The sequence below is a fragment of the Eptatretus burgeri genome, chromosome 8 (genome assembly GCF_056783735.1).
Source record: "Eptatretus burgeri isolate ZD-2024b chromosome 8, Ebu_testis_v1, whole genome shotgun sequence".
NCBI lineage: Eukaryota > Metazoa > Chordata > Myxini > Myxiniformes > Myxinidae > Eptatretus > Eptatretus burgeri.
The window spans coordinates 7,070,774-7,086,862 of NC_140968.1; the positions used below are offsets into that span (position 1 = coordinate 7,070,774).

The window sequence follows — 16,089 nt, forward strand, 5'->3', positions numbered from 1 at the left end:
TTAGTTTTCTTCCAAATGACCCATCGCAATTAGTTAATAGACTGTTATTGTTGTTAGGCAGTAAGAAGGCTGGAAATAACAATTGTTTTAACGAAGCATCAGCCATTTTAGACCAGTTGATGAACATGAAAATAATTAATAAATATCAATATAAAGACATTTTATCTCATATTAAATAAGATGAGAAGCACAATCCTTAGTTTCAATTTCACAACAAGCGACCACACATCTTCATTCCCATACCCACTACAACTTGACACAACAAAAGAATATGAGGCATCTTTATTGTCCATGGAAACTTATAATACCTCATTTAATATAACCGAGAAAAATGACAAGTTTAGTTATAATTCGGGAAGTGGATACAAAAGGATAACCCGGATATCCGATAACCCGATAACAAAAGTCTCACCCGGAGCATACGAGATTTCTCAAATATCTTCCGAAATTGCTCGTCTTATGAAAGAACAGGGTGATGAACCAAAAAATATTGTTATAAACATTCAAAAACATACTTCAAAATCAACGATTAAAGTTAAAAATAACTACAAGGTTGATTTCACAATTGATAATTCATTTAGAGAGTTATTGGGTTTCTCCTCAAAAAAGATTGAAACTAATGGGACGTTTTACAGTGATAATGTCATTCAAATATCCTCAGGAATAAATTCGGTGTTAATTCACTGTGATTTGATTGATGGTGCTTATAATGATGGAAAAAAAACAAATACAATATTTTCATTCAGCGCATACTCAACCCCAATTGGTTATAAATTCAATATGGAACCCAAAAATTTGGTTGATCTACCTGTGTCAGGAAAAACCATACACAGAGTAAATTTTAGGATAACCGACCAAGATAATCGTGTGATTTCTTTTAATGGAGAAGTTATATCCATCAGAATTCACCTACGTGAAGTTTTCCAAGAAATAAATACGATGGTTATTGTGAGGAAACACGAGTTGGGAAAATATAAAATAATTACAGGGGATGGGATGTTCCTTTCCTCATACTACAAGGGTGAAGGTATGTATCTTGGTAGAGGATACTATAAACCTAAGAGACAAAGGGGTGTTGGACATCAATTTAGAGGAGATGGTATAATTGATACTCTAATGGGTATTGGTTCAACTATTCTTAAACATAAAGATCTAATTGGTTCAACTGCTTCTGCTGTGGGAAATGTAGCAGGTGCTGTAAAGAGTATAAAAGATGTTCAGAAGGAATCTCATAAATTACAAGCAATAAAAGGAATTAAGAAAAGCAAAACTCAGTTGTCCCCCCAAGAACGACAGAAAATAATTCAAATACTTGGATCAGGGTTTCAAAAGTTTTAACATCTTTTTTCCTAAATAAATACAAGTATGGAAGCAATTGATAGTATCTATGATTTGGATGATACTATTATTATCTCAAACTCCACTAAAAAAGAAGATTACTTCAAGGTAGATGCAATAACTGGAACAGACTGGAATACGAATGGTACAAAAGTTTTGAAATAAATAATCAACAAACCTATTTGAATCTCTCCGAAAGTTTCTTGTTGTGTAAATTTAAATTCACTAAAGCTGGGAATAACACAAACGCTACACTTGTAAATGATTTCTTCTGGAAAATGTTTGATAGTGTGCGTTTGTATATTGGAACACAAGAAGTTGAAGCGGTTGATTATGTCTCTGCTGTATCTGAAATGATGAAATTTACACTCTATACATTCAGTGATAGAATGGGAAAGGGGTCTGTCGAAGGTTTTATTCCTGATATGTCAACGGGAACAAACACAGACCCTGGATATACTCAAAGGAAAGGGATGTATAATGATGATACAAAAGCAGAAAATAGTTTTACTGTGGCAGTTCCTCTTAAAGGTATATTTGGATTTTGTGATCATGATAAAGTTCTGTATGGTCTTAAAATAGATTTCAATTACAGAGGAATGATAATGAAAATCGATTGATTTTTGGTGTTGGTAATGCTTTTAGTGATCAGAATAAATTTGTAATTGAGGAGATGAGTTGGTATATCAGTGAATATACTCCTAATCTTAAAACAGAAGAGATGCTGAATCGAAGACTTAACTCAAAGAAACCACTCAGTGTATCATACCTCAAAAGAAGATGTCAACACGTTAAACTCAATCAAACTACTTACACGTGGAATTTAGGTCTTCTGGAAGGAAAGCCACGATATCTGTGGATCATTTTTAAAAAGCCAGATGGTGATACTGCGACTGATAAGAATAATGCATTGAGTGATAATGCTAAGGTGAAACAACTTCGCGTTTCTCTAGATGGAACATTTTATCCACGAGATAGATTGGAAATTAATTGGGAAAAAAATGATTTTGCTGAAGCATACAAGTCTTACCAAAAGGTGTGTGAAAGTAATGGAAATAAAGAACCTATTTTGGATATGACAGCATTTAAAAGTTTTTATACAATCTATGCATTTGACCTGAGCGCTCAAAAGGAAACTTTAAAGTCTAATCGAGTGGATACTTCCCTATACATTGAAAGAGGAGAGAGTGAAGAAGTTGATACATATTGTTTGCTTTTGGAAGAAACAGAATTGCAGATTAATACAGATAATGGTGTGATGATTAGTCTCACATAATTTTTTGTTAAATAAATGAGTGGCAAAGTACCAACTGGGGTATATGTTAATCAAATCAATCTTCATAAACTATCATCTTGTGTTCAAAATCAAAAGCCTTGTACGATTAATGTTAATACAATTCAGAGAAAAGGAGCAGTAAGAATTGATGTTTTGCTCACAAGAGAACAGGTTAAAATCTTGAATGACACTGGCTCACTTAAAATTAAAATGACAAAACCAATGTTGAAAAAATATTCAATAAGAGAGACGAGTGGAGGATTTCTCCCATTTCTAATTCCTTTATTTGCTGGTTTAAGTGCGGTTGGAGCATTGACGGGCGGTATTTCAACAGCGGTGAAAACTGCCAACGAAAGGAAGGCTCAACTCCAGGCTCAAAAAGAATTGGAAAGACATAACAAAGAGTTGGAGAAACAAATTAGTGGAAGTGGTGTAATTGTAGATTTTGCTGAAAAACTTGAAGGTCTGCCTGATAAAGCGAGATTGTTAGTTGGAGATATGCTTTCTTCTATAGCACAAGCAGGTGTAAAATTAATGAAAAGAGGTAATGGATTATATCTTTCTAATAAATAAATGAGCATTGATGAGTGGTTGAAAGAATTTGGAAAGAATACAACATCAAATTTACAACTTGTTAAATATTGTAAGAAATTAAAAATTCATAATGTGGTTATTTGTATGAGAGATGAATTAACAAATGTGCCGAAACATACAAAGAATATTATTATGAACTTAGAAGATAATAATGGGAACGGTTCTCATTGGGTTTGTATTTTTAATAGTCAAGACAAATATTATTTTGATAGTTTTGGTCTTCCACCACCTGTTGAAGTCATAAAATTCTTACAGAATGGTGTTTATCAAACATTTCAAGTCCAATAATTAAATTCCAAGTGTTGTGGTCAATTATGTCTATATGTGTTATTTCAACTCAACAAAAATAAAAAATTTTATGATATTATTTTTAATCTAATATAAATGACTTATGTTGGCAAAGATGGTTCTATCTTTGGTGTATCTCAAGAACTGGATATTGATTTATCAAATTATTACACAAAGGCACAGGCTGAACGACATAAATATAATATAACCAAAAATATTAACATGAAAAATGCTTATAAATTAAAAAATTATCCAAGCCCGACTGACGCGAATGGCTTGGTGAGATTAAGCGATTTATCACAATATATATATATATATATATATATATATATATATATATATATATATATATATATATATATATATATATATATATACATACATACATATATATATATATATATATATATATATATACTTAAATAAAACGGCTGTGTATTCCAAAGATACAGAAGTGTTGATATTATCTCCAGGTCATACAGAATTCACAGTTCGAATTAAAATAAATTTTTATAAAGAAGGGCGTATCGTTTGTATGAGAATAGAACAATGGGGGTATGATATGAATGATTTAGGGTATAATTGGTCATTTAAAATTAACCTCGAAGACCTGGAACAATTAAATCAGTCTCGTAAGGAAGAATATTATCCACTTGGTATCGAGAATGAGTTTTGTGGTGCCACGATTAGTAAACAACAAATAAAAGAATTTAATAAGGGTAAATATTGTTGCGGATTTCGCGCCCGCCGGCGTGCTGACGGCCACGTAACTCGAATCGCGGCACGTCGCCCACCGGACGGACAATCCAGTCGTGACCCTCTCGGACTAACGCCGGGAACCAGTCACGGGTGGACCTTTCGGTCTCACCGCGATCGAGCCAATCAGCCCCCGCGTGGGATAGGGTTGCTCGCCAAATTCGTCCTACCTAAGTACCCACGCGGAGGGTAGACCGGGCGATCGCACCTCGCCGCAGGTCGACTTCGGACACGGGCCACTTAAGCGACCCGTTCCGTACTATCAGAATAACCGAGCGGTGTTATCATCGACCTCGACGGTTCGATTAATTATCGGGCGTATTCAGCCCACTACCAACCCTTTACGTGAAGCAAGATGAGGGTTCAATGGGGGAAAAGACGAAGCGAAGCGGGAGAACAGTTCAACAATAAAGCACATTTATTCGCGGCACACGGGAAGCACACAAATACAATTCCACCAAAAGCACACAAAAAAAAGAAAACACAATTCCATTTACACAAAAAGCAAATATAAAAGCGAAGACACAATGCAGAGCTAATACCGACTACCGAGCACACGGCAACACTTATACAATTCTACTTCACAGACGGCGCCGACAACACATACCCAAAACCAAGGAAAAGAAATACCTCAAGAATGAGGCGGGCCTGAGGCCGAGACCGGGTCGCGCCTACCCGTCTGGTGATGAGACGCGGAGCGGCGATGGCCCCGCAACCCGCGGGCCTCGTGGACGGTGTCTGGTAGGGGGTGGGAACGGGGCCCCCTTGGTCGCACTATCTCAGCGCGGGGGGAAACAGGAGGGGGTTGCTGATGCTCGGGGTATAGAGGATCTTTATTATCCCTGGTGTGCGTCTCCACCTCGGCCAGGTCGCGCTGCCGGCCTCCCTCGGGCGTGCAGCTCCTGGCACCGACGCGAGCACCCCCTCGTCCGACTCTCTTCAGCTTCTCCAGCCACTGCAGGCTTCGGGCTCCAGACTTCCACACTCGTCCCCTCCGTTCCGACTCCTTCTCGTTCTCGTTCTCCTTCTCGTTCTCGTTCTCCTTCTTCGTTCTCGTTCTCCTTCTCGTTCTCGTTCTCGTTCTCCTTCTCGTTCTCCTTTTTCTGACTGACGAACACCGTCCTTTTATCCCCCCGTAACTTCGCCTTTGACCCCCTCCCTTTGACCTTTCACCTCGCTCCCCATTGGCCCGAGAAAAAGTGGGCGTGAAGGCTTTTTGATCCACAAATTTGCATATATCGATCGCCCTGGGGGCGGGGCCACCCGCCCTCGCTCACCGATTGGACGGCAAAAAGTGGGCGTGTGTCGTTTTTGATCCGTTTTTGAAGCACAAAATCCGTGATTTTGTACACGCTGTTCGACGCGCGTTCTGCATGAGTCCAACACCGGTACCCACAGCGGGGCAAGAACGGTGGCGATGCTACGGTTGCGAGGTGTGACGGGAAGGTCGTGGCGGTTGTGGTGAAGCGGCGTTGTGGTTGGTGGTTGATGTTGTGGTTGTGATCATGGCGGTTGGTCCAAAATAAAGATAGTAAAAGAAAAACGGCTATCCTGAAGAGTCGCAGCACGTATAAATGACATGTATTCCCACTAGACAACGGGTTTGGGCCTAACTACACATGCACTTACCGAGATACCTCACCTAAGGGACCTGAATGGTGGTTTGCGAATCTGGTAACCACAACAATATAATAATGGTTTTGCCCTTGTTTATCTCATGAAAACAGAAAAAACAGGATTATATATAATAAGTAAGGAAATACAAAATGATTTAACTATGGGAAGATGGGGAGGTGTTTCGTGCCATAATATTATTCTAACATATATTTCTAATACATAAATGACAGCAAGAAGGCTTCAAGAAAATTATCATTTCTGTGTTCAAGCATACCTTCAAGAAAAGGGTATTCGGTATTTTAATAAATATGTTCTACAACATAAGAATGAGGTATTTTCAATAAAAGATTGGCATTATGCTGATGTTGATAAACCAACAACTTTAGATTTAATTAGAATGTTAAATAATGAAAAAATTATAAAGTTAAGAAAAGGTAAGGCTCTTTTAGAAATTCAAAAGAAATTTTATTGGTTTCCGGTTGTAAAAAAAAAATATTTTAGATACAGGAATAACAAGAAATCCTGATGAATATATGTATGATATTCTATGGGGTGTAAGCGATTCAAGGATAATAAGGGATGAGGAAGGAGTTGAAGAAGAGAGGGAAGAGGAGGAAAAGGAGAAGGAGGAGAGGGAGAAGAAAGAGAAGGCGGAAAAGGAGAAGAGAGAGAAGGAGGAGAGGGAGGAAAGAGAGTGGATGAATAAATATCAAAATATGGAAACCAGTGAGATTCAAACAAGATTAAGGGTATTACAGAAAATAACTCAACCCACCGAGGAGGAAAACAAAGAATTGACAAGTCTATTTGCAATACTTTCGACAAGACTATTGACATCGACAAGATATGTATTTTAATTCAAGTTTTTCATTTTTTTTTTCTTAAATAAATGGAGGAGAGAGTGAAGGCATTTCTAAGGATTCTTCATGTTTTAAAAATTAAGATTCAAATGTGCATGTTGGAAACGAAAAAGGTTTTTGCACTCTGCAGGAATTTTTCTTATAAATAAATGAGTTATTGTCTCAAATGTAAAAAGAAAACTAATACCAAAAATATTTCATATATTAAAAGTAAAAATAACAGGGTTATACAAAAAGGTATATGTTCGGTGTGTTGTTCAAAAAAAAATCAATTTATCTCCAAACACAAACTCGGAGGAGATATTCAAAAGTTTTTATCAGGAAGTAAATTTACAACTACTGGAATACCAGGGGAATTACATCTACCAGGGTATTCTTTCTGTGGTCCAGGCACAAACTTGGATAAAAGATTAGATGAGGCAGACAATCCTAAATCCTGGAGTGAGCCCATCAATAGAGTTGATGAAGTGTGCATGAGACACGATATTGATTATGGGAATACCACAACGTTGGAAGAAAAGCATGAAGCCGATGGAGAAATGTTGTATAATTTGTCTCTGATACAAAATCCAACCTTGAGAGAAAAAGTTGATCGGTTCATTGTGAAGAAGATGATCAGTGCTAAATTGAAACTTGGACTTGGAAATTCAAAAAACTTATAGGCTCTAATGATGCCATTAAGACTGAAGAGCAATTAGCTGATGAATTACATAAACCAATATTCACAAAGTTTCAGAGAAGGAAAGTTTATTCCAAGGAAGTTGATTATATCTGGTCTGTTGATTCGATTGAACTCAATAATGATAAGGGGTACAAGTATGCTTTAACCGTTATTGATTTGAGGAGTAGATATGCGTGGGTTGTCCCTTTAAAAAACAAAACAGGTAATACTCTTATGTTAGCTTTTCAACAGATATTTAATAAAAGTAAGAGAAAACCTAAAAAAATTGTGGACTGATGAGGGTAGAGAGTTTTATAACAAGACATTTATGAATTTTCTAAAAAAATAACAGTATTACATTATACAGTACCTTTAATGAAGGGAAGGCAGTTGTTGTTGAACGTTTTAATCGTACCTTAAAAGAGAGACTATATAAAAAATTCACACAACTCGGTTCATAACAATGGTCATCTTTTATTCAGGATATTGTGGATAAGTATAATGACACGATTCACACGTCAACAAATATGAAACCATCAGAAACATTTACAAAATTAAAATATGAAAAAGAGATTAATGTCAGAAAACCTAAGTTCAAAGTTGGTGATATCGTAAGAATATATAGGTGGAAATCTCATTTTGAAAAGGCTTTTACTAAACGATGGACGAAAGAGCTTTTTTAAATTGTTGATGTAATAGATACGGTTCCTTGGACTTATAAGATATATGATTTGGAAGGGGAAGAAATTTTAGGTTCATTTTATTCACAGGAATTACAAAAGACAAAACTAAGCAGATAATACCCATGGGAGCAATGGGTTGTCCCTTCACTCCCTCCTACTATACACCTTTGTGGACACTAGAGGGACAAGTCCGAGGTGTATTACAGTATATAATGTGTGTCAAGGGGGACGTTCTTAGATATGTGAACCCCAAACACAGAATCCTCAACTGAATAGTCAAGGCTTAACTTTTGTGTGTGTGTGTGTGTGTGTGTGTGTGTGTGTGTGTGTGTGTGTGTGTGTGTGTGTGTGTGTGTGTGTGTGTGTGTGTGTGTGTGTGTGTGTGTGTGTGTGTGTGTGTGTGTCCCAACCCTCACATTCAAAATCTCAACCCCAACCCTCACATTCAAAATCTCAACCCCAACTCAATCCTCGCCCAACACAATGTCTTTTTCAAAATGAGATTTCCACCTATATATATATTTTTTCCTTTTTTTTTTTTTCTTCTTCTTCCAATTCTGTCTTTTAAGGCTTTCAGGTTTGATGACGTAGAAAGGGGGAGTAAGCCTGCACTTTCTTTCCAGAACGAACAATGTATATTTTTTATGTTTTTTTCTCTTCTTCCAATTCTGTCTTTTAAGGCTTTCAGGTTTGATGACGTAGAAAGAGGGAGTAAGAACTTTCTTGATAGGTTTAGATCCCAAAGAGTGGTCGCATTTCAAGTCTTCAAAATAAACCCAACTTTCCAAGTCTCCAAGGTATAACCACATTCCTGTTGAGATTCCAAGATATGTATCACATTGTGAGTTATCTAGCCAGAACCCACATTTCAAGTCTCCAAAAATATAACCATCTATCCAAGGTAGAATCACAATTTCCAGAAATATAGTGGGTTTCAGTGATAGATCTCACATAGTATAACTGTGGATCATCAAGGAAAACTCCATTTTTCCAATTTTTATGGGTTTCAGTGATAGATCTCACATAGTATAACTGTGGATCATCAAGAAAATCTCCATTTTTCCAATTTTGATGGGTTTCAGTGATAGATCTCACATAGTATAACTGTGGATCATCAAGGAAATCTCCATTTTTTTTCCAATTTTTATGGGTTTCAGTGATAGATCTCACATAGTATAACTGTGGATCATCAAGGAAAACTCCATTTTTCAAAATGTCTGAAAATTGTGAGTCTCCAAGGTAAAACTTGTATTCTGGCTCATCAAGGTATAACTTGTTCAGGGGGTATTGTCTTGATAACTCACAATGAGTACTATTGTTGCAAAACTCTTTTTCAGGACTTTGCTGGTCTCCAAGGTATAACTCTTTGGTTGGATCATCAAGGACGAACTCGTTCTGTGGGTCTTGGTCGCTCATAAGGTCTTCAACCAAGCCAACAATTTCGCCCCAAGTTGTAGCAAAAGCAGTATTTTCATTTCGTATTTCACATACAATTTCCTGTGAGAGAAAATAATAATGTATTAATTAAGTTATTTCATTATTAAATGAGTATGCTTCAATCAAAGTTTGAAAATAGGAAAATAAAAATCTTACCTCAACAGATAAGAGGTTTGAATCCAGTTCATCAACTTGAAGGTTTAGTTCCATACAAGTCTGAGAGTTCCAGGCAAGCACACAGCACACCATTGCCAGCAAAAAAATGTTTAAAATGGACCCTGGGCATGAGGCTTTTATCGGGAAAGACTGTTGGGTGTGGTTTCCTGTGGAAATTCCCTGGGCAAGCTCACGCAGGCCTTCTTTCGGCAAATTTTTCAAAACCATAACATGCTGGAATTTTCTTGTGATTTCTTTGTGAGTCAGAGATGAACTGGAAATGATGTAAGAGTAGGTGGGGCTTAGCAAAAGTAGGTGGGGCTTAGCAAAAGTAGGCGGGGTTTAGGAAAAGTGGGCGTGGTTTATAAAAAACCTCATGAAAAGTGGGCGGGGCTTATCAAAAGTGGGCGGGGCTTGACAAAAGTGGGCGGGGCTTATAAAAAAATCCACAGAAAAGTGGTTGGGGCTTAGAGGAAAGTGGGCGTGGCTTATGGAATACCTCGTGAAAAGTGGGCGGGGCTTAAAGAAAAGTGGGCAGGGGTTTAACAAAAATATCCTGTGGCTCAGGAGGTGGTCAGATGAGATCATTAAGAGAAGCTTATCATTTCGTAATGGCACAAAAGGGGTATCTTAAAAAATATAAAGATTCAAATGTTTTGTTTGTCAATATTTTAGATGGGGATTATTGTGCAAAGAAAATTAAACTATTGAAGGAATTTGAGAATGAACAAATCTTTATAGGTTCAATGAGTGAGCTGTTCAACCCTCAGGTGTTCAATTCAATGAGGTTCAACCTCCAGGTTAAAAGGGGAGACAAATAAATATACCTTGGGATAAAAAGGGGGTTTATTTTTAGGGAAAAAAAAAGGGAATCACTGAAAATCCCTCATTCATTTACATAGGGAAAAGTGAGCCAGAATCAGTATATTCACCCTACTGATAGGATATTCCAGGCATCCAACCGAAGGGATGCCTCAGATTAACCTTGAGGAGACTCGTATGGTTTCACACTTCAGCACCACCACAACACACACTACAGTTTGTTTTGTGGTGGCCGGAGTACAAATACTGCCACCAACCTCCAAGGAAACGTAACGACCTGCAGGAGAACGTCCGAAGATGCAGTTGGCACCAGATATGGATAGCTGTTTGCTCACAAGGAGCTCCTCTGCCCTTTTGGCAGGTTTTGTATTTAATCCTCCTGGGTGTCCATGAAAGGGAAATGAGAAAGAAGAAAAGGAATAACAGGTTCTTCCCTTCCATGGCTTTTCTGTTTGATTTTTATCTTTGTTTTGTTCAGCCATGGTGTTACTGTTGATGCATTACCTTTTTGTCTGTGGACATTGATTATATGCTTATTGATGAAGCAATAATGAGGGTGGGAGTGGTGGGGTGGCACTTTCATTTTTGGTTCTTTCATTTTGTTTGTTTTGACTGCTGGTTGCATCATTGCTGCGAGTGTGGCTGTGCCACTAATGTATTGCCCCCTGTATATTCAAGAAATTCTTTTTAATTTGGCCAGCGTGCCAGTGAAAGCTCGCTTACTCTTCGAGAAAGATTTCATGGGATCTTTAATGCCCACCAACTCATGCTGTGAGAGAGAATGCCCAGTTGAACGTTCATCTGAAGGACGGCACACACATATTGATCCCTTTCCCTCTCTGTGAAACACCACAGTTTTTTGCCGTGTCTGGATTCAAATACAAGCTGGACAACTCGGAGTCAAGTGTGTCTACCTCAAGTCCATCCTGACAGCCCACATGGGGTGAACAAACTGACTGCAAAACCCTCCATTGATTGGAACAAATACAGAGTAAAGAAAATAACATGTCTTACCTTTCCTTTGTTAACATAAGCATTGTGTCCCTGGCAGGTCATCGGTGAAATGGACAACTTCTTGGAATGGCTCCAATCACAAGGTCTGAGAGCAGAAACAGCCCAAGCAGTGATCAATGAACTTGGAATTGAGAATCGGAAGGTTCTTCGAGCTTGTACAGACACTGATGCATTGCGAACAGAGCTCCTCTCTCTCGCCAAAGAGAAATTTAAATTTGCAATGTATGCTGACTTCTGTAAATTTGTGGAATCTTTTTTGAAGCCGCAGGTTGTCCAGCTTGCAGGCTCTTCCCTGTTGGGAAGTCTTTTTCTCAACTTGGAGAATGTTGTTCGAGAACTTTCCAGTTTCTGCAAAAAGTTTATTGGATTCCAAAATGTGCAGCTGGAAAATATTCCTGGTGTCTGGGAAAACAGTTTGGGTGATGTCTGCAACCTCCACGTTCAGGATGATGGATTCACACCCAAGTCTGGTATGTCACTATTTTATACACCTGAGCATGTCAAGAAATACCTTGTTGTTCAACCATGAATGTGGTTTTTTTCTTTCTTCTAACTTTAGGAATCTCGTTTGGAACAATTTTGTGTTGAAAACGTTTAGATTCTCGATCCACAGTGAATGTTGTTTGTTGTTTTTTTTTTGTTTGCATTGTCGAAGCTCATTTGAGAGCGAACACACAATGCACAACAAGGTGGAGACAAGCTGGAGAAAAGAGGGGCGGGAGAGGGAAGGACAAAACAGTGGGGAACAGAGACATTTGGAGAGCTGTGGAAGGGAGAGGGAAGGTGTGGCGAACATGTGGTAAATGAGATGGACACCACAGGGACTTTCAGAATCTTGCACGACAGGGAACTTTCGGGAAGGAAAGCAGGGAATTGGTTTGAAGGAGGTGGGTTTAGGTTGGATTAACAGGGTGGAAAAGATCGTGGGTTTGGATGGGGAAAATTGGCGGTTATGGTGAACAGCTCTTTTGAAGACCTGGAGGGAGGAGTGGGATTGAAGAGAATATGGGAGTTTGTTCCAAAGGCAGAAAAAAGTGGAATGAAAGAGGGAAGGTGAGCAGTGATTGATGATTTTGGTAGTTTTACCAGAAGGGGGTTGCTGGCGGACACCTTGAGCATTCTGTGGAAATATATTGGGGCGGGGGGGCATATCACAGACAGAACAAGGGGGGCGAGACCAGAGAGAAGACAATACAAGACAGAAAGACCACCTGCCTGTGGGAGAGTAAGTGAGAGGCCCAAAGACTCAGCCTCACCGTGGGAGAGACCAATGATCCTCAATGACTTGGCTTCCACAGCGTGAAACTGAAGGACTTTGTCTGGTCTGGGAAGGACTTTGCACAACGGAGGTGCCCAGTCAACGACTGCCTTTGGAGGCCAGTTTGGCAGTGTGGATTTCCAATACAAGGAAGCATCGTGGCAGTTCGTGAGACGCAGAAGCTTGAATGAAAAGGCTTCTTCAAGAGGATTGTTGAGAATGTGGATTGGTGGGGGTGGGTTCAGACGGTCCTTACGGAGAGACATAGTGAGAGAGATTTGTCAGGATTGAAAGACGTGTTCCACGTGTTTGACCAGTTTGTGATTTTATCCAGATCTGCAGAGGGCGAACAAGCTGCTGCTTGCTGCTCTGAGAGATAACATGGTATGGCCGAGGGTGGAGTCATCACCAGAGAGATAAAGAGGATTTTGATCGAGTCAGACAGAGCATTGATGAAAACCAGAAAAATAACAGGGCGCAGAACGCTACATTGAGGAACTCCAGCATGGACAGGAAGAGGGGATGAGAGAACTCCATTTCGGGCCACACATTGGCTGCGACAGGAGAGTAAGTCTGCGAACCATGAGTGGAGATTGCCTTCAATACTATAGGAAGAGAGTTTGGTGAGTAGGGCAGGGTGCCGGACCGTATTGAAAGCATGCCACATGTCTCGGGATATGTCTCTGATTTCATGTCTGGCATTGAGGATCTCCATCCATTGTTGAGGGAGCAGAAGCAGTGTATCAACGGTGGAGTGACCTTGTCTGAAACCAAATTTATTGGAGAAGAGGAAGGATTTAATGTCTGAAGTGATGATGGATTCCATAACCTTGCTGATGGATTCCATAACCGTTTTCATGCAGAGCAGTAACCGATTTGCAAGCAGATGGCAGATGACCTTGAGCAAATGAGAGGGTGAATAGAACCGAGAGAGTGGTTGAGTATGAGCAGCAGAGCAGGTTTTGAAGACACGTTGGCTGATGCTGTCTGGACCTTTTGCAGAATCTGAGTCGAGGTTTGATGGCAAGCTCTCCACCTTTTCAAGAGAAAAGGACACAGAGTCCAGTAACAGCTGGGTGCGACTGGGTGAAGTGGGTACAGTAAGCGATGGGTTTGGGACACAAGATTTAGAAGCAAACACGGAGTTTAGACATTCAGCCTTTTCACGTGCAATGTCAGCTGAGCAGCCATTTGATGTTCGGGTCGGGATGGAGGGAGCACATCCACCAGAAACACTTTGTGGATGCCACCATGATTTGGAGGAGGGAGAGAGGTTTGAGAGTTCAGACTTGAGATTTGAATAATGTTGTTTTCTGGCTCTCCTGAGGGCTGATGCATTTGTTCCAAGTTTTATGGAAGGAACTGAGATTGCCCTCAGTTGGATTTGCTTTCCATGAGGCTTTCCTTTTTTTTGTTCTGATTCACATTAAATTCCAAAATGTTCCATGTTTATTAGCACATTTTAATTATCCGTTTGCCGAAAGTAGTTTGTTTACCACTCGTATAGGCATGGACAGTGTGAGGGACATCCTGTAAGAGAAAGGATTCTGTTGAACATTTCATGTCTGCGCTGTAACTTGCAGCCTGGATTCGGAGATCTGACAGATGGAGCGGAGGTCTCAGATGTTTGAGGGACACACAGTCAGGGAGAGGGGAGAAGGTTTTGAGTGGGCTGAGGCTGAGAAGTTGTGGGTGGAATGGAGCAGGATTGGTTGAATCTGGGATGGGGTGGGGAGGTGAGATGAGAGGGGGTGAGTTGGCGGGAGCTTGGAGAGGATGGTGTGAAGGGTATGCAGAAAGAGGAGACATGAAGTGTAACACGTGGAAGGACGTGGGCTGGTGGTCGATGTTTGGGAGAGCACTGACACGGAGGGGTTTGACTACAAAATAATGTAAACAGGATTTGTTTGTTGTGTGCAGACAACCTTTGCAAACAACTTCCCAAGATTCCCACATTTAACTTTCTGAGATGAACATCGTGGGATGGGTGGACAGCATTTTCGTCCAAGGCACAGAGAAAGGTCGATCTGCAGCAACTGGAGGAGGGATGACAGAAGCAGCATTTCCATGAGAGACTGGTTTATAAAATGTGCCTGTGTTGAAGAAGAAGAAGAAAAAGAAGACCACATTGGGTGCTGATGCCAGATAAACAAGGGAGGAGAAGCATTTCAATACAATTTCAAAAGTTTCAAAGGAAGAAGCTTTTTCTTCAATGGGCATACTACTTGAGGGTTTCCGTGGGTGGGGAGAGTGTTGGGGGTGTTTATCCAAATGTTACGGAGTGTTACACAGGTTAGGTTGGTGTTTCCAATAGAGTCCCTGTGCGCAAGGAATCGCAACAACTTTCATTTGGAAGCCATTTTGTGCCCATTGAGCACGGCACACCGAACCTGTGCCAATTGTGCATGATGTGGAATGTGTTCGTTTTCTAATCAAGCTGTCTTTCTGTGCACGCAAAATGAAGATTATATTAGTTGATGCTCTTTGTTGTTGTTCTTCCTACACGTCAGAATCTTCAGACAGACTTTATTCAACCTCAATACATATCACAGAAACCAAGGCAAAATGAAGTGTCATGCTCGAGTAAAGGTTCACATTGATTGCTTCATTCGAGGTTGACAGACCATGAAAGCAGAATAATCACATCGGTATTGAGAAACAGAATTGATAAATTCAAAAAGTGGAAGAAGAAACGTGAAAGACAGAAATGGAGGCCGATATCCACGCCGGAATTGCACACCATCAAGGGATTGGTGAATTCGAGATGATAACAATTGTGAGTGGAAAAATATCAGAGAAACAGCTCAAGTTGATTGATTGATCGTATACTCTGCCTGAAGGCATATCATTGGCTGCTTTGCAAGGTTGGCACTAGGTAGTTTGCCACTACCCTTCCAGCTCTTCATTTCTTTCAACGTCCTGTCAACTTTTCATGACGTACCAAACCACTGAAAACATGCATACAGTGATTGTAACCCTTCATTATTTTCTATTTTCATCAACTCTCTCATCTTTCATGTTTGCTGTTTTCCCACAGCTTATTAATGCATGTTTCGACATGATCATTCAAAAGTGGAACATCCACACCGCTCAGGGTACTAGGCAGTACTCTATTCGGCCTTGCCAAGGTGTGAAGCAACTGCTTTGGTGTTTTCCAATTTCCCTTTTCTGACTGGCCAACAGTCATGATTTAGTCCAAGAGCATTAGGTCAAAATAGGCCCTAACCTGGACATTTTTGGTAACAAGCTGATTTTTTCAGGATAGGTCCAGGAATATGTCTAGAATAACATACTAAAAGTCCTCATAAATCCTCCTTGAGCGTTTTCCG

At 39.8% G+C, this 16,089-nt stretch overlaps 1 protein-coding gene across 3 annotated transcripts in view; it reads left to right on the forward strand.

Annotated features, from left to right (window-relative positions):
- Positions 1-16,089, forward strand: part of LOC147021012 (uncharacterized) — a 420,342-nt gene that overhangs the window by 2,105 nt on the left and 402,148 nt on the right. For 2 of the 3 annotated variants that reach the window (XR_015061308.1, XM_085893584.1), the window contains exon 2: positions 11,540-11,972. Coding sequence is in view for 1 of the 3 variants with exons in the window: in XM_085893584.1 (XP_085749710.1) it covers positions 11,552-11,972 (421 nt within the window). In the remaining 2 variants the exon portion in view is untranslated. Of the gene's footprint in view, positions 1-11,343; positions 11,432-11,539; positions 11,973-16,089 lie in introns of all 3 variants that reach the window. The other variant, XR_015061309.1, reaches the window with a different exon arrangement.